The sequence below is a fragment of the Zalophus californianus genome, chromosome 14, assembly GCF_009762305.2.
Source record: "Zalophus californianus isolate mZalCal1 chromosome 14, mZalCal1.pri.v2, whole genome shotgun sequence".
NCBI classification, from domain to species: domain Eukaryota; kingdom Metazoa; phylum Chordata; class Mammalia; order Carnivora; family Otariidae; genus Zalophus; species Zalophus californianus.
This window is the reverse complement of record NC_045608.1, coordinates 91,613,157-91,632,168: the sequence shown is the minus strand read 5'-3', so window position 1 is coordinate 91,632,168 and position 19,012 is coordinate 91,613,157. Positions and strand designations below refer to the sequence as shown.

Below are 19,012 nucleotides of genomic sequence, written 5' to 3'. Positions count from 1 at the left end.
CGTTCCCTAGACAAGAGATCCCTGGCATGCTCCTGACCTCAAAAGGCTCACTGGTGTATGTTCTCCCAAACTAGGAAAAGTCAACTGATCATTTTTTAAAGGTAGTTTTAACTGCCACTTTCTGTCAGGCAGCTCATTCCATTAAGGCACTAATACTCTTAGCCTAGCCCACAGGGGCCCTGCAAAAAAAAAGGATCCCAGTCTCGAAGACAGTGTTGCTTCCTGCTGAAATGCATCTAAAATCTCTGGAACACCATTTTAAAACGCAAGACCACCTCGGGATAACACTCCCTGCTGGAGAAAAACACACCAAGATATACCAAGTCTGCGTTCAGTCACACAGAAACCGAACCACAGAAAGTCCTGTTTTGAGATGATTTCTTTGTCCACAGATAAAGAACTTCAACACAGAGATTCACGAGACCAGCTCTCACTTGATCTCATTAACCATATAAGGGTTAGGAATACACTACAGCTAAGCACAAAACATCAAGGGATATACTCATGTAAGATAAAATGCCCCACAATTTAGCAATCTAAATTACAAGAAAAATTTGTATTTGACATGCTGATTTTTACAATACCTCCAGTTTCAACGCTCACATTTCTGACATCCCTCTTGAGAATACATACCTTGTCATTTCGCTCGTGATCCCTCATGTGGCGTTGAAACTGGGACTCTTTTGGAAAAGATAGCAGACAGATTTCACACTTATGGAAGTTTGGAACTTGATAGGCATAATTAGTGCTCTCCGCATTCAATGTTAAAACTCCATCTATAAAATTGCATAAGTATAGACAATAAATACCAGTTGTTATTCTCATCACATAAATAAAACTAAATTATTTGGTTATTGTTTAGAAACCAAATTATGGCAGAGACTTACGAGAGAATTTAGAAGAAATTAATATATCTTAAATTTTTCGAAAGGACATGATTTTAAGTCAGAAATGAGAAATGCTGGGAAGCCTGAGGCACAGGACAATGGGCTTATAAGCACCTGCTGGTAGAATTTTTAGAAACCTGAAACTAAACTCCGGAGTTGACATCCACCCAAAGACACATAAAAGCCATGACGTCTCTTAGCCTTCATGCTTAATATGGCTTCAATGTCACTAGAAATCAAAGAGGCATTTCGTCTCTAAGTCGCTTTGAGAATCCATCAGTAACCCACATTGTTCATCTTAAGTCGCTCAGCAAACAAAACTCAAGTAGAAGCATAAAAGCTAATTCACTAATTCAATCTACCTCTGAAAACTGCTGCAGAGCGAGATTAAGTCAGAGAGGAAAAACTTCTGTTCTCCCATATGGTTAGGGTTTAGGAAGACCTTTGTCCGCAGTGCTTTGGACAATCCTTAGGCTTCATGATGCGCTTCTATAGACCCACGTAGGTCAACAGCTATAAACATAAAAGTATTTTCAAATAAAAATATGTAATAATCACAAAAATTTGTCAAGAATCTCAGAAAATAAAGATGTCCTAAACCTCTACAATTCTTTAAAATAATAAATTCCAAGTCTTATAATTTAGGCACAAATATATAACACATATTAATGATACAAAGACTAGAAATACATCACATACAATTCTTTGTATCAAATTTGACTCAAAAATATTGAAATTTAGAAATCTATAAGTAAAGTAGGGTTGATTTTAAGACTCAAGTGAGCTCCAGAGAGTCTTCTATTTCTCAAACATCCATGTGGTAAACAACGGCATCCCAAACTTTCAATAGACCTTTAAATCCCTCCTTTGAGAAAACAGCCTGCAGTCCAGCTTTGGCCAGAAGTCCCCCTCCCCTACACGGGCATCTGTGGTAAACAAGAAATGAGAAATTCTCCAGATGGGAGGGGGAGGAGGCCTCGGAGGAGGTGGGAGTAGTGGGGCATGGAGAAGGCTGGTAACACCTTCAGGAATTCTTCCAGCAGATCCTTGAGTAAAGCAGATTCCAGTTTCAAGAGACACTAATATGATAGAAAAACTTCATCCAGAAACAGAATGGGCCTACCACAGGAAAGATACACATAACTTCTATTCTATTTATTCATTATATCCACATTCTACTCAAAGACCATGTATTCAAAATGTCTACTTTAATTAAATTAGTAACAAAATGTTTTATGCTCTCCAGGGCCAAATAAAATGATTGCTGGAACCATGTCAATTGACATATGATTCCCTTTGGGAAAGTTTATACTATGGAAAGAAACAGAAGTTGGGAACGTTCAAGTAAAGTTTCTGTTGAAAATTGTGTCTTAAAAACTCAGTAGCCAGTGTTCCCACCTAATGGCTAAATGCAGTCATGAGGGAGCTCCTCCCCACCCGAGAAAGCAAAATTAAAAGGCTATTTCAGGATGTAGAACGAAACAATGTTCACAGCCTCTAAGCTGAAACTGCTTGTTACCACAAAATGAGAAAGGATGTAATTAACTGCAACTGATAGATAAGACCCTAAGAGATAAGAAACTATCCATTTGAAACCCAAAATGACATTGTTTTGCTTATGAATTAAGACTTTTCCAGAAAAGATTTTTATCTTAAGAAGCAAGATTTCCCTCTTTCACAAAGCTCAAAACATAATAAAATCACATTTTTCACTAAGTCCCTTCCCCCAGTGATAATACAATATTAATCTGGTTCATAGACAAAACAACGCCAATTCAAATTAAAGCATAACTAAAAGGGAAAAACATGCTTTAGTTGCACATTGAGCATAATTTTAAAATCCACAGCATTGGGGCACCGGGGTGGCTCAGTCGGTAAGCGTCTGCCTTCGGCTCAGGGCATGATCCCAGGGTCCTGGGACTGAGCCCCACATCGGGCTCCCTGCTCCGCGGGAAGCCTGCTTCTCCCTCTGCCGCTCCCCCTGCTTGTTTCTGCTCTCGCTAACTCTCTCTGTCAAATACATAAAATATTTTTTAAAAATAAATAAATAATAAAAATAAAATAAAATAAAATCCACAGCATGTCCGGACCTTCACTTTGCTTTGGGGGAACACATTTAGTAACCGCGCCATTTCCGCACCGAGAAAAGCACAAGCCTTTCTCCCAGGGCCAGGCGGGCTCTCTCACCCACACTTTGCTTTCTGCCTGGGTAGTGTCCAAGGCCTTAGGATAACCCCTTCTGCCTCTCCCCTCTTCAAGCTCATTCAAATTTCTGGTCCCCAGAGTATGTGTTTTCCAGAAAGAAGCCCATGCAATTGATGTATCCTTAGGACATGCAGATACTCCACGTCCATGCCTTTGCCCATCGTTAGGGCGGGGTGAAAACTCCGGGCCACACAGGCCACCAGACTTTTTGAGGGGCCAGGGATCTAAGTAAGGTTCGGCCAAATGAATGGCAGCCTCTGAGTGTCAGCCTCCTGAGCACCGCTGCATTTTTTAGAAGCAGCTGGAGGACCTTCCCGTGAGATTTTGGCACCACACATTCCTCACGTCTCCCAAATCAGAACAGGTATTCTCTGTAGCCCATCCCCCCACACACACACAACAGAAGCACGGATCTGCGTGCACTGCGCAGTGCTCAAATCTACGAGTTCATCCAGTACGGGATTCTGCCCATCCCCTGCCCCCAGGAGGCAGGGGATGGATCACTGTGCGGTTCCAGAAGGCAGGGAGACTCAGTGGGCTGATTCCAGCCGGTTTAGGTCACCTTACACACATGCATGCGCACGACCACATTCTCTTCAACTGCTCACCCTTCCTGTTACCAAAAACTCAAATTCACTGTCAAATGTAAACACAAACTGATTGCAAAGATCAGAAACTGTTTGAGCAGCTTTGTTTTCCTTGAAAAAAGCAGCTTTGTTTTCCTTGGAAAAATGTGAAGACTAGTCTCAAAATCAATTTAACTCTCAATAGTATATAATAACTATTTATCAACCAGCCACCCACATAATAAAGTCTACCTCAGTGTTGTACAGATTAAATAAAATAATGCTTCCTGACACTACTGAGACAGAGCCTATCAATGATTTAGGAACACGGCCACCTCTTTAATGCTCATCCTTGCCACCCGATGCCCTCGCCGGCCCTCCATAACCATACTCTGCCACAGCCACATTCAGGCCTGGTCCATAAGGGGGACTGGACAAGCCGACAAACTGCTCTTCTCCCAAGACCGGGCACAGCAAATCAGCCCAGTCAGCTAAATCTTAATGGCAAAGGTCTGTCCTTATCTCTGATCTAAAGAGCTAAGATGATTTTTTTTTTTAATTTTAAGTGATCTCTACACCCAATGTGGGGCTCGAACTCACAAACCCAAGATTAAGAGTCGCCTGCTCCACTGACTGAACTACCCAGGTGCCCTGCTAAGTTGATCTCTTATACAAATTGCCTCTCTATGATATGATGGTTCAACAAAACCTACTGCATTTATAGCATTCCATTGATTTAACTCCAGTTTGCATCTCCTGACTTAAATCCTTAAGCACTATGCATTGAAGATCTCAGCTATCCATAAATCCTGCTGAGGCATTTTTAATATTAAAATGAGATCCACCAGAGGGCACCTGGGTGGCTCAGTCGTTAAGCGTCTGCCTTCGGCTCAGGTCATGATCCCAGGGTCCTGGGATCCAGTCCCACATCGGGCTCCCTGCTCGGCAGGAGGCCTGCTTCTCCCTCTCCCACTCCCCCTGCTTGTGTTGCCTCTCTCGCTGTGCCTGTGTCTCTGTCAAATAAATAAATAAAATATTTAAAAAAATAAAAAAATAAAAAAATAAAATGAGATCCACCAGATTCATTTTCTAAACTAATTGAGCTAACCCCCAAACTTTGTTTTTATTTTTGTTTTGAATAAAAAGTTTCCGAAAAGTAGTTGACATCTCTACTGCTCTCAACAGGCCCGTCTTCCAACATTTTTTTAAACATTTTATTTATTTATTTGAGAGAGAAGAGAGTGAGCAGAGGGAGAGGGAGCAGCAGAGCCCCGCTGAGCAGGAAGCCTCACGTGGAGCTGGATCCCAGGACCCTGGAATTATGAACTGAGCGGAAGGCAGACGCTTAACGGGCTGAACTCCCCAGGCGCCCCCGTCTTCCAACATCTTGTCCCCGAAAGCCCAGCTCTCTAACCATGGAGGCATCTTCTCTGCTCTTCACTCTGACATTAGGATGCTTTCCGAGGTCACCAAACAGGCCCTGGAGAAGTCTGACAGCTGTCGCCCCCATTTCAGGTGGGGCCCCACTTCCAGCTACCATGCTTTCTCCTCTCTACTTTCGTGTGTGTGTGTGTGTGTGTTATTTTTACTGTTTTCTAGTTTCTTCTTTTCTCCTTTCTCCTGTTTTCTCCTGTTCCTCTCACACTGGTCAGCATTCAGGTCTGAGCACGGCTGGACTTTTTCAGATAAAACTCTGCAGTGCTTGGGCCCGTGAGCCCTTTCTACTTGGTCACTGTACCTCCAAAGGCTTGCACCCTGGCACATCCTGAGTGCCTAGCAAATATTTGCTAAATAGAGATAAGAAGAAAGCTAATGACTCTTTTGGTCTCTACCCAGTTGTCCAAAGTGCCTAAGACCAGCATATCTAATCTCCACTTGTAGCCTGACTCACATCCTTCACCTCAAAGTTACCTTAGTATTCTTCCAGCTTGTTATGTGTCCTCTGACTATTCTTATTTTGTACATTTCCTTAGCCATTTGGTTGTTCCTAGGAGCTAGGTGAAATGCATCTACATTATTTTCTCCATAGAATCTGTCAGAAAAGAAAGTGCTTGAGTTCACAGCACCAGCCATAAGCACCTGCTTCCTTCTAAGAAGGAACAGGGGCACCTGGGTGGCTCAGTCGGTTAAGCATCTGCCTTCGGCTCAGGTCATGATCCCGGGGTCCTGGGATCGAGCCCCGCATCGGGCTCCCTGCTCAGCGGGGAGTCTACTTCTCTCTCTCTCCCTCTGCATGCCTCTCTGCCTACTTATGCTTGCATGCTCTCTGTCAAATAAATAAATAAAATCTTTAAAAAAAAAAAAAGGAACAAGCATCTGTCAACTCAAAAGTGCCTGCACCAAGAGAGGTGGGCATTACCAGGGAAGACTCTGGCACTTTTTGAATTTCACCCATTATTTATTCAATGTATTTGCTATTAAGTAAATATTCATTTGGAAATGAAATGTACTCATATAAAAAAATAATCCTCAAAATGTAGTCAATGAAAAAAACCTGTATGTTCTAGGTGCTATCGCTTCTTTAAAAAGGGGAGGGTGGGGCAGATACACCACATATTTGCTTGTGTGTGCATAAAATAGCCCTGTAAAAGTACAGAAAAAATAATAGCATTGGTTACCTGTAAAAAAGGTAACTATCTGGGGAATAGGGCTGAGAAAAGGACTTTCATTTTTTTAAATTCTGAAGCATTATAATGTATTACCTGTTCAAAAGCGGTTACATTAAAAAGTAAGAAATAAAATTTACTTGGGGGGAAAAGGTGAGTTATACACGCCACCTCCTGTATAGCTAAGGAACCTAAGACCCCAGAAAAACAAGCCACTTGGTCAAAATCACACAGTTAGCCAGGCAGAACTGGAAGTAATTTTCAACTCATAGTTCAAGGCTCTCTCCTAATTATTCAGGCTTCCATGCCTCTCAAGGTCATGATTTGTGAGATGAAACCCCAATTTCATTTTTTTTGAAACCCCAATTTTAACCTTGTGCCTACTATAAAAACAGCAGGTGAACCTGGATTTTATCAACAGTGTTTTATGTCAATTGTAAGCTTAACTCGGTTTATGTTCTTTCAGTATAAAACACATTCAACTGAGAGTCAAGCCAAAGTGCCCTGCTTGTCAAAACCATGAGTAGTTTCAATGAGACAATTAGAGTCTACAACACTGATACTGGTTTCATGATAAATGATATGAAATATTATCTGTGACACAGAGTTAAAGATAAATAACTGGTCAAAGACTCACTAAAGGGTCTCTAACAGGGTCAGGTCGCTCATGTTCCCACAGTAAAGTTCACCTTTACCCAGGTGTGCTTCCAATATGCCCACTTTGTCAGTATTTGTATCTGTGTGGAGTTTCCCTTTCAAGCCTCATACTACTACACTGTCTCTATTTTTCTTTTAAAGATTTTATTTATTTATTTGACAGAGAGAGCGAGCACAAGCAGGGGAATGGCAGGCAGAGGGAGAGGGAGAAGCAGACTCCCCACTGAGCGGGGGCCGGGAGCCTGACACAGCCCTATGCCAGGACCCTGGGATCAGGACCTGAGTCGAAGGCAGACACTTCGCCGACTAAGCCACCCAGGCGCCCCGACTGTCTCTATCTTTAAAAGGAGTATCAATCCTCTTTCAAATATTTGCTTTTATTACCTGTACATTTTTATTTCTAAAGAAGACTTTAAACTCAGACGGATGTATATTTAGACACCACACACATTATTCCAATTGAACAAAACCATGGTGTGTTAAAATTATAACAAAATAATATGTCCAGTACCTAGAGCCTCCCCATCTAGCGAAAACAACCCAAGGCCCAAGGTCTAAAAGTAACAATGCCTTTTTGAGAATGATCCGGGAATGTATTGCTGAGAATAATGCGTCCTTAGACAATGCAATATGTAATAATTTTTTGTTGGTCTATTTGCTGCCATTATTCTGTTTCTCATCTCCACAAATGTACAATTTATGTTAGCACTGCAACAACAAACAAGTACAGCTAAAGGGCGCCACAGAAGAGTATGGGTAGCCCAGTCCAAGATTCCGTGCCAATTTCCAATGAAGTATGTATGCACAGTACATACTATTTTTAATGTACATAACTTAAAAAATGGGTATCTATAGATTAAAACATGGGTTACTGGTCACAGATTAGGGAGATGGTGACGAAAGCGGGACTGGGAATCATGAACTTTGTGAATGTCAGTCCTGCCGAGTGGTTAGTAAGATCTCTGCAAAGCAGATAATCTGTTGCTCGGCTCGATTCTTCACACAAAGATGAGGTTGATTTCCATCTTGCGTAGTTATGGGTTGTTGTGAAAATCCAAGGAATGATAAATATGAAACAAAAAATATTGTTTTAGAAAAGTAAATTGCACATCTACTAGGAGGGCTAAAATTAAAAAGAAAGAAAACAACAAGGATTGATGAGGATGTGGAACAACCGGAAATCTCACATTCCACTAGAAAGTGAAAATCACTACAGTCACTCAAAAGCCACTTAGCAGCAGTGACCAAAGCTGAACACACACAAACCCTGTAACCCAGCAATTCCGCTCCTAGGTATATCCCCAGAGAAATGTGTACATAGGTGTACCAAAAACACATGTTTAAAAATGCTCACAGAAGCATTATTTACAACAGCCAGCAAACTAAAACAATGCAAATGCCCTTCAACAGTAGATGATGAATCTAAAGGTGAGAAGTAGAACAATAAAGATGAAAATATAGGAAAAGGCCTTCATGATCTTACAATTGTCAAAGATTCCTTATACAAGTCCCAAAAATACCAAACTTGAAAGAACTGATACATTAGACAATATTAAGATTAGGAACTTCTTTCATGAAAAGATATCCTAAAAAGAGTGAGCAGAAAAATACAAAGAACTCACATACAGTATATATAAAGAACTCCTATACATCAATAATGAAAAGACAGAACTCTTCACCAAAGATGGCAAGGAAGAATACAAAGAGATGATTTACATTCTATCTCATAAGAGAATTGCAATTCAAACAATGAGATACCACCACACACCTATTTGAAGGACTAGAATTAAAGAAAATTAATAATAATAATACCAAATGCAGACACGGATGTGGGGCAACAGGAACTCTCATTCATTGCTGGTGAGAAGGCAAAATCACCCAGCCACTTTGGAGGAGTTTGGCAATTTCCTGCAAAGCTAAACACAGTCTCACCGTACCATCCAGCACAGTGGTCCTCAACATTTACCCAAATGAGCTGAAAACCTGCACACAAATGTTTACAGCAAGTTATAATTCCCAAAAACTGGAAGCAACCAAGATATCCTTCAAAACGTAAATAAACTGGTGCATCCAGACAATGGAATATTATTCAGCAATAAAAAAGAAACGAGCTATCAAGCCATGAAGAGACATGAAGGAATCTTAAATGTATATTGCCTAGTAAGAAGGCAGTCTGCAAAGGCTACATATTGTATGATTCCAACTATGCGGTATTTGAGAGCAAGCAGAACTATGGAGACAGTGAACCCTAATGTACACTATGGACTTTATTAAATAATAATGTATCAAAATCGGTTCATTAATTGTTACACATGTACCGGACTAACACAAGATGTTAATAACAGGGGGCAGCCTGAGGGGGAGAATTGGGAGCATGTAGGAACTAGGTACTATCTGCTCAATTTAATGTAAGCCTAAAACTGCTATAAAAAATAAAGTCTATTAACTAACTAACTAACTAAATAAATAAATATTCAACCCAGGAGGAAAATCGGAGAAGACTTAAATGACAGCCTCACGGAAGAGAACAAATGGCTAATAAATATAAGGTCTTTATTAGTACAGAACTGCACGTTTAAAATCAAAATAACCCTCTGCACACCAGAATGGCTAAAATGCTACAGGACAGAGCGAATGCAACTCTCTGACACCGCTGGTAGGAGAAGCGAGTACATTCACTGGAAAACGGTTTCACGGTGTCTGCTATGACCCAGAAATGCAGAAGTTCATAGCAGCACATATATGTAATAGTCCCCAACTGGAAACAACGCAAGTACCCACAGTACAAAGGATAAATTGACAGTACATTATATGATAGAATAATATACAACCATGTAACTGAACCTATTTCTGCCAAACAATAAGAGGGATAATCTCATAAAAACAAACACTGAATGAAGGAAGCCAGAAACAAAAGGGTCCATGCTATGAATTCCATTTAGTTTGAAAATGGGTCAAACTACCCTGTGGTATCAGAAGAGGAGAGTGGAGCACGGAGAGGGAAAGCATGACTAACTGGGAAGGAACAGGAAAACCCTGGAGATCCTGCCAATGCCTTAGGTGCCGGTTACATATGGAAATTCATGCAGCACACGAAAGTCTATGCACTTCCTCTGGAGATGTTTTGTTCAATTAACATAATTGCTAAAATACAATATTAAAGGTTTCAGAGAAATACACACGTCTGGCTTCTCTTGAAAAATCATAAGCCACGGCAATAATTAAACGCAGCAGAGCAGGAGCACGGCCCCAGACCAGCTATTACCTGTCACTACTACCTTTAACTGACGCGCTAATTTGCTTTAGCTGTCTGACCCGTAAACAACTGAGTGTTTGACTCCTGTAGTAAGAGCACACTATCCGCTCACGCGGCTTATTACATAAAGTGTTCATTTTAATCCACTAAGGCAACAGTTTTCAACTCTGCTGAGATTTGGAGGGAAGGCACCTCAGAGGTATGGGCTGTCTGTCTCTGAATCCCTCAGTCTCCTGCCCTTCCACCAGAACTGCTTTTGCCGTGGGCCAGTGGTGTTCAGCCCTGACCATGCAGTGGCCCCACCAGGGACTCTTCAGTGCAGGAATGCCCTGGTCCCACCTCACAGGCTCAGATACAGCCCGCTCATCCAGATCCTTAAAAGCTCCCCCAGGTAATTCCATGGTGTTTTGCCAAGAGTGAAAACCACCACTTGAGACCTTGCCGTATTATTTCACGTAGTAAGTTCTAAGACTAAAAAGTAGTTTGAAAAACACTAACTGCTTGAGCACAGAGACATGGCCTCTGTACAGAGAGAAAATATAATGACCCTGACATAGGATAAGCATTATTCTAAAAACTGCTGAATTGACTTTATCTCACAAACAATTATGGTTTTGTACGTTTTCCCGGGCCGTGTTTGTGTAAAAGACAGAGATTTTTTTTTTTTAAAGACTTTATTTATTTATTTGAGAGAGAGAGAATGAGAGAGAGAGAGCACGAGAGGGAAGAGGGTCAGAGGGAGAAGCAGACTCCCTGCCGAGCAGGGAGCCCGATGCGGGACTCGATCCCAGGACTCCAGGATCATGACCTGAGCCGAAGGCAGTCGCTTAACCAACTGAGCCACCCAGGCACCCGAGATTTTTTTTTTTAATAAATCCTTATAATGAAATATTTTTCCTTTATTGTGGGAAAGACCAAGATTCTGAACTCCTGTTAACTCACTACTTGATTCCAGGATCATAAAATCTTTAAATCTGATGTGTTACCTGACACACTTTTCTCAAAATACTAAAAAGTCCAAGTCTCTGCCTACCTAAAAAGTTCAAGTATGGAGAATGAAGGGTGCTCCTTTATGAAGAAATCTTTTTGTCCTTGGATACCCAATACTGTTAGAAAGTTATTATTTTAAGCAGAATCTGTCCTCCCCTCGTTTCTGCCAGTAGTTCTGTCTGCTGAAGTACATGAGAGTCACCTTTAAACCTGAGCGCATCTCCTGCCACCTTGTATGCTAAATTCCACGGCTCTTAGCTCACCCCAGTAGTCTAGTCCCCTCGGAGAAAAGTAGAGTTCCTGAATTCATCCACAGCTAAAATAGCCCGAACTGATCATCTGAGCAAGAGAAGACTTGTCTATTCATCTGACTCAAGGTCAGTTTGTCTCCACTCTCTGAAAATGAAGTTATTATAAATATTCCTCTAACAGAAAACAAAAACTTAGCAGGAGGCCAACTAAAGGTACAAGCTCAGGAGAAAAAGTCTGTACCACCACACTGGAAAATACAAATGGAAGCCATATAAGACCATCAAGGTCACATTACTACTTAGTAAGAGTAAACTAAAATAAGTATGATAGAGAAAAAATCCGATTTCACTCATCTTTCTATCCGACAGTGCCAGGCACCAAGCAAGTGCTCAATAAACACGTCCCCCACCGACCCCCACAGGAGGCTTCCTTCACTCCAGGAGCCCCCCCGGCCCACAGGTGGTGTACTGCCAGGCCCCCAGCGGGTGCCTGAAACCACAGGGTGCTGAACCCTGGCTGTACCGTTTTCTCCTACACATACGTACCTCTCACTGAGCTTAACTCAGAAATCGGGCTCAGTAAAAGATTAACAATAATAATAAAATTGGAACTCTAACAATACACTGTAGAAGTTGGGTGAATGTGGTATCTCTTACTATGCTGCACTCACCCCTCTTCTTGTGATGCCATCAAGTAAGGCACCATGACACGGTGTTAGGCTACTATGACCTTCTGACAACATGTCAGAAAGAGCACCACCTGCTTCCAACCTCAGGGGCTGAAACCTCGGGTACTGGGGCGGGGGGGGGGGGGGGGGGGACTAGTGTACTTATGTCCTAAGCTGATTATTATTCCAAGAAATGTTTTTCAGTGCCTACTCCTGATGTTTTCTTGAGGTTTCCATTCTGACATCCTTTCCTCTGGGAACCCTAGACTTCAAGCGTCTGCCCTCTGCTGCCACGGTGTTCCCACCATCACAGGACACGCACGGTCCTCAAGAGCCACGGCAGAGATCCTGTTCTCTGTCGCTGAACTCTGTAACCCAGCCTCTAGCAGTATCCGCCCATCACAGGAAGTGCTTCAACATATTTGTTCAAGAAATTCATTAACCCATATGTAGGGCTCTATATTCATCAAGACAAAATAATAAAATGCACACTTTGGTGTCAAATATAGACTCAAATCCCAACTCTGACACTAGCTGGGTGGACCTTCCAAATCACTCACTGGACCTCTCTGAGCTTTATTCCCCCTATCTGTAAAAAGCCCCACCGACCTTCCCAGTTTTTCTTAGGCATAAAATTCATAATGGTAACAGAGAAAACAAAATCATTTCAGGTAATGAGAAGCATTATTAAGACAGTGAACTGACAGAGCAACAGTCCTCAAACATTTTGATCTCAGGATCTTTTTACATTTTTAAAACATAATTGAGGACCCCAAAGACCTTAAGTTTATACAGATTATATCGCCACTTGCCCTATTAGAAACTAAAACTGAGCGCTTTTTAAAATATTTATTCATTTAAAAACAAACCTATTATATGTTAACGCAAATACACACTTTTATGAAAAATATATTCTCCAAAAAAGCAGTAATAAGAGTTTTCACTTGGGGCACCTGGGTGGCTCAGTCGGTTAAGCGTCCGCCTTCGGCTCAGGTCATGATCCCAGGATCCTGGGATCGAGCCCCGCATCGGGCTCCCTGCTCAGCAGAGAGCCTGCTTCTCCCCCTCCCTCTGCCTGCTGCCTACTTGTGCTGTTTCTCTCTCTGTCAAATAAATAAAATCTTTAAAAAAAAAAAAAAGTTTTCACTTTTACAAAGCTTTTTAATGTCTGGCTTAGTAGAGGACAAGTGGATCCTCACGTCTGCCTCTGCATTCTCTCGGTTGCAATATGTTATGTTTTATTTTCCTGCAAGTTATTTTACTTGGAATATATTCAGCATGTTGTTTTTGAGTGAAATGCAGGAAGACAGCACAGCTTCACACAGCCCGGTGGCATGGCCACCCGCATCCGTGCAAAGGCGTCAGCAATTTTACCCCTCATAATTTTCGTACCATTGGTGCAAATGCTAACCACGTGAAATAACCAAACAGTATCGCTATGAAAATATTTACCCGGCAGACCCCTCCAAGTGTCTCCGGGAACCTCACTGTGAGGAAAGGCTTGTCTGTAAAGTTATGTTCAGACAGGTTTGAGGAAGGCCTCTGTTAGGAAGCTGAAGCACTGAGGCCTAAGGAATGAGCAAGAGCAGGTGGATTCTCAGAAAAGGAAGAGCACAAACCTCAATTCACCACAAATGTGGCCTCAAACCGGAACCCAAAGAACCGAATGCTAGAGCAAGGCAAGAGAGAAATGAGCCCTACCCAAGGCCAGATCAATTAGGATCCCGCAGGAATGTGGATTTTACCTTAAGGAATGAGAAATCCTTTGAAGAGTTTTAATCAGGGTGTGGCCATTTCATCTACACTTTAAAGAGCTCCTCCAGGGTGCTGGTGATGGACTTACGGTAGGACGAGACTACCCGGGAGCAGTGAGAGGCTCCCACAGAAGTCCCACCCGGAGACAGACCGGCTGGGGCCAGCCAGGGGCACCAGACGTGGAGAGGGTAGGGCTGGCTGGAAATACCATTTTGAGGCAGAAGCTGCAAGACTAGTTATGAATTGTCTTGAGGAGTAAGAGAAAGAGAATTATGCTTACATTTAGGGCTTGAAAACCCAGGTGAATAGTGATGCCATTTGGGAAGACGGGAAAGATTGGGGGGATTATGTTCCCGGCCTTAAGCTGATGCACATTTTCCATGGTCTAGCCTACACCTTCTTCCAAGTAACTGAGAGGCACTGCACTTAAAATTATTTTTGCCAGAAAGCACCTTAAAATAAAAACACTGAACAAAATAAGGCCAAAGCGGGAGCAGTGAACGGCCTTAGGACCTCCTTGCAGGCACCAGCAGCCCCTAGTCCGGATTCGGAGCAGTTACTCTCCAGCTAGGAACCTGCAGACCGGCATTATTCCCCAGCCAACATCTCAGCTCCTGAAAAGCTAGGTGAGGGGTGTCCAGTCTTGCCGAAATTCATATGCTCTGTGTTCTAACATTTCCTTAATTGCGTGTCTGCTCACTGGATGGGCTAGGAGGACCGCAGGAACGATGCCTCGCTGGGTCCGTCCCGTCGGTAAGTTCGCACCACTTCCTACTCTGCTCCTCGCTCTTCCTAAATGCGAGGAAGGGCAAGGTAAACACTCTCATCTGCAGCTCCCACGAGGAACCTTTCTCCGTCTGGGGGAAAAGCAGTGCAGGCGCCCGCCGCCGGGCCCCAGCCCTCCAGTGAGCCCCGCTTATTCCGCCCGGGGGTCCCCGAGCACGGTCACCAGCCAGCGAGGGCCCAAGTACCAGGAGTCCATGCCCCACACCCCCACCCCCGGCCCAGCGCGCACGCAGCCGCCTCTGCGACCGCCCCGGCCCCGGCCCCGGCCCCGGCCCCCCGATCTCGGCCCCGGGCCCCCAGTCTCTCCGGCCTCCCGGCCCGCGGCCCCCGTACGAGCCCGCCAGGCCCGCCCCCGCTGGCCCGCGCGCCCCAGGGCCTCCCCGGGCCCCCCCGCCGGGGCCGCGCAGCGAGCGCGCACTCGGCAGCCCCGGGCGACCAGGCCGAGCCGCGGCGCCTCTCCCTCGGGCCCACTTGGGGGGAGGGCCCCGCGTCCGCCGCCCGCCCGCCCGCCCACGCGACGCGGGGCCCGGGGGACGGCGGCCCGGCCCGGCGGCCCCGAGACCCGCCCCGGGGAGGGCACCTCCCCCAGGAAGGCCTCCCGCCGCCCGGGAACGCCGGGCTGGACGGGCGGGGGCCGGGGAGGCCGGATGCCCGCGGGCGGGCGGGCGGAGGGCGGCGAGGGAGGGGGGCGAGGGAGGAGGGCGGCCGGGGGAGGAGGAGGGAGGAGGGCGGCGGGCGGCGGCGGCGGCGCGCAACTCGCCCCCGGCCCCGCCGCCGCCCGCCCGGCCCAGGAAAGTAGGCCCAGCCCGGCGGAGGGGCCTGCGCGCCGCGCCGGTATCATTCCGCCCGCGCCCTGCGGCCGCCAGTTGGGCGGCGGCGGCGGCGGCGGCAGGGCGCGGCGGCGGCGGCGGCGGCGGCGGCGGCGGCCCCCGCCCCGACCCCGGCCCCGGCCCCGCCGGCCGCCCCCGGCCCGGCCCGCTCCCGGCGCCCTCCGCGCCGCATCCGGGGACTATATTCGCGCGGAGCGGCACAGCGCGGCCGGCCGGGCCGGAGCCGCTTACCGGTGTCGCCGCGCGCCTTGCTCTCCTTGGGCTTCGGGGGGCGGCCCCGCGGCATCGTCGGCGGCGGCGGCGGCGGACCACCCCTCGGCCGCACACACACTCACACACATACACTTGGCGGAGCGCGCACGCGCGGGGACCGGCCGCGGGAGCGCGGCGCGCGTCCGGCCGAGCGGCGGAGGCGGGCGGAGCGGCCCGGGCGGGCGGCCGCTGAGCCGCGTCTGAGCGCCCGCGGGCCTCACGGGGGGAAGGCGCCCGGCTGAGCGCACGGGAGAGCTAGAACCGCGCCAACTTCGGCGGGTTCCATGGCCCGGCGGGCCGCGTTAGGGGCGTGGGGCGCGGGCGCGGGCGCGAGGTGGGGGCGGGGAGCGGCGCCGTGCGCATGCGCGTTCCGCCGCTCGGGCCTGGGGCGGACGAGGGGCGAGCGGGCCGCGGTCGGCTGGCGGCCCCTGCCTCCGGCGGCGGGCCTGCGGGCGCGGGCGGGCCGTGGTCGCCCCGGGGCGGCCCCTCGGCCCTGGCCTGAGCGGGGCAGCCCCTCCGCTGTGTGTCCGGCCGACGTCACCAGCTGGGGCAGCCGTCAGGAAAATAAGAAGGGTGCCCTTCGAACTGGCACAGGTGGTGCGAAGGCGCTTGGCTGGCGGAAGAGGAGGGGCAAAGCCAGGGTCCTGGGCGTGCCGGGGGCTTCGGAGGTGCCCACCTGTGTTTGCGGTGTTCGTTTAACTGCAGGAAACAGCGCGCCCAGGGTGCCCGGGCCCTCGGAGCGCGTCCCCGCCGCACAGGCTTCCAGGGGCGGAGTGCTGGGAGCCCCCCGACGTCCGGGTCTGGTCGGAGGAAGACCGGTCCCCGCGTGTAATACATGAAAATGTACAGTTTCAGATGCGTGCGTCTTTTCCTTGTGGTGGTACTAGCTTCCCCAAAGTTGTGACACAGTAGCAGGACCAGAGTTCCGGGAGGCTGCGAGAGGCTACAATATCACACAGGGAAGGATGGTTGGCTCAAGTGAACCAAAGGAAGGAGCCCCACGGTCTTAGTAGCCTCGGGAAAATTAGCTGAAAGCAGTAGGTAGTGACCAACCGCATGCAAGGCATTAGGAGGGAATACAAAGGGAAAGCAATGTCTTCCCCCCAAAATCTTGGAACCATGGGACAAGAAAGACAAAACTAGTCAATATAGAGATTTAAAAAGTCGATGGAAAAATTTGAGGACAGCATAAATTATGGTTGGAAAAATAAATAGGGAAGACACTCGTTTAAATGAAACTTAGTAAATGCTTGCATTCTAACAGAGATGGTAAGAAAGGGCTTCCCAGATAGAGGCAACAGGGGAGAGAAGGGGGGGAAAATAGAGTATTTTGTCAGGTGCTTTATGTTCACTTTTGTTTACATATATTCATTCAAATCCTGAAAAAAGTAGGCAGATAATCCTATCTGAAAAGAAACAAGCTCAGGTTATTTAACCTCCAACATCAGCTAGCCAACGAATGGCAAATGTTAATAACATATTTTCCACTACTCACATTTTAGTGTTCTACATAATCCTGCAAGGTGCCATTTTACAGATGATGGTACTGAGGTTCAGAGGGGCCAGGTAATTTAAGGGTACACAGCCTGTAAGCAAGTCCAAGGTGCAAACCAAATCTGATTACCTGTGCATCCCATGTACACGGTTGCATCAAAACAGAAATACACATAAGCTTAGACAAAATATGACAGTATTAACATATGTATATCAGGACTAGCATAGGTATAAGGCTGAGACAAAAGACTGGAGGCAGATCATAAGAATCTTGGGCCATTTGTAAGTCAATTTGGATGGTAATATGTATGAATGTACCCTATTCTGTAAATGATTCATTTCAGTAATTCATATCAGAAAAGCAATTCATATCAGTAAAACATAGATGAGGAAATCAGGATAAAGGAAGAAAGTAGAAATCAAAGGGAATAAGTACCTAAACTAGTAAAGTCCTATGTAGTTAAAAAAGGTGAATAGGAAATTCAACTCGAGGTTTTTTATCCCGAGAAGTAGACATGACTAGTCACAAGATTCTCACTTATCCATAGAAAACAGCTGTATCCCTATGTAGTTTCATAGGATTGTTTTTTTTTTTTTTTTTACCATCCATATGCACACATATCATCTGTAAACAGAGACAATTTTACTTCTTCCCTTGTGATTTGGATGCCTTTTTTTCTTTTTCTTGCCTGATTGCTCTGGCTAGGACTTCCAGTGCAATGTTGAATAGGAATAGCCAGCATGGACACCCTTGTCTTATTCCTGATCTTGGAAAGCTTTGAACACCTCACCATTGGGTATGTTAGCTGTGAGTTGGTCATAGATGGCCTTTATTATGTTAAGATATATTCTTTATATACCCAGTTTGTTGAGAGCTTTTATCATGAAAGGATGTTGAATTTTATCATGAAAGGATGTTGAATTTTCTGCATCTCTTGAGACGAACATGTATCTTTTATTCTATTAATGTGGTGTGTCACATTAATTTGCATTGCTTTCCAAGGATAAATTATACTTGATCATGGTGTACGGTTCTTTTAATGTGCTGTTGCCTTCAGTTTGCTAGTATTTTACTGGAAAATTTGCATATATTCATCAGGGATATTGGCCTATAGTTTTGGTTTGTTTTGGGGGTTTTTTTTCGTTTTTTGTTTTTTTTTTTTTTTTTTTCCTATCCTCACCTGGCTTTGGTATCAGGGTACTCCTGGCCTCATAAAATGAGTTTGAGAGTATTCCCTCTCCTCGGTTTTTTGGAAGAGTTTGAGAAGGATTCGTGTTATTCTTTAATGTTTGGTAGAATTCACTGGTGAAACCATCTACTACTGGGCTTTTCTTTGGTGGGAGATTTTTTTATTACTGTTTTAATCGCCTTACTCATTGGTCCGTTCAAATTTCCTGTCTTCATGATTCAGTCTTGGTAGGTTGTATGTAGATTCATTTCTAGACTCATCCTCTTGGATGTCTCAGAGGGTTCCATGGAGGACTGCCCTTTTCTTGCATCTTATTTTTAAATTGATTACTAAAACAGACATAAAAAGGGGACATAAAACATAGGCTCCCCAGAACCACCACACAAGGCACAGCTAGAGAACAGGGCCAACACCCTGGAAGACCTCATATATGCTCCCTCCTTGGGGCATCCTCTTCTTAGAGGTATAGGCTCTCCCGACATTAAGACAATCATCCCCTTGCCTTTATGGCTGTATAGTCTTTTTAGATGTCCTTAATAAATGAAGTATTGGTCAGTTAGTCCAGCTTTTCAAATTTCTCAAAGTTTTTCCAAATTCTTCTGTGGCTTGCATCTTTGTT

General features: G+C 45.6%; 1 protein-coding gene across 15 annotated transcripts in view; it reads right to left on the bottom strand.

The window, feature by feature from the left end:
- ZNF236 (zinc finger protein 236) overlaps positions 1-15,807 on the bottom strand; it is a 107,748-nt gene extending 91,941 nt beyond the window's left edge. For 11 of the 15 annotated variants that reach the window (XR_003516879.2, XR_003516878.2, XM_027575893.2 and 8 more), the window contains exons 1-2: positions 15,689-15,807; positions 634-776 (exon numbers count right to left, since the gene is read on the bottom strand). Coding sequence is in view for 13 of the 15 variants with exons in the window: in XM_027575893.2 (XP_027431694.2) it covers positions 634-776; positions 15,689-15,743 (198 nt within the window). In the remaining 2 variants the exon portion in view is untranslated. Of the gene's footprint in view, positions 1-633; positions 777-1,249; positions 1,401-13,831; positions 14,829-15,688 lie in introns of those variants that run through there. The other 4 variants (XM_027575890.2, XM_027575889.2, XM_027575891.2 and 1 more) reach the window with 4 other exon arrangements.
- Between the last annotated feature and the right edge of the window lie 3,205 nt (positions 15,808-19,012).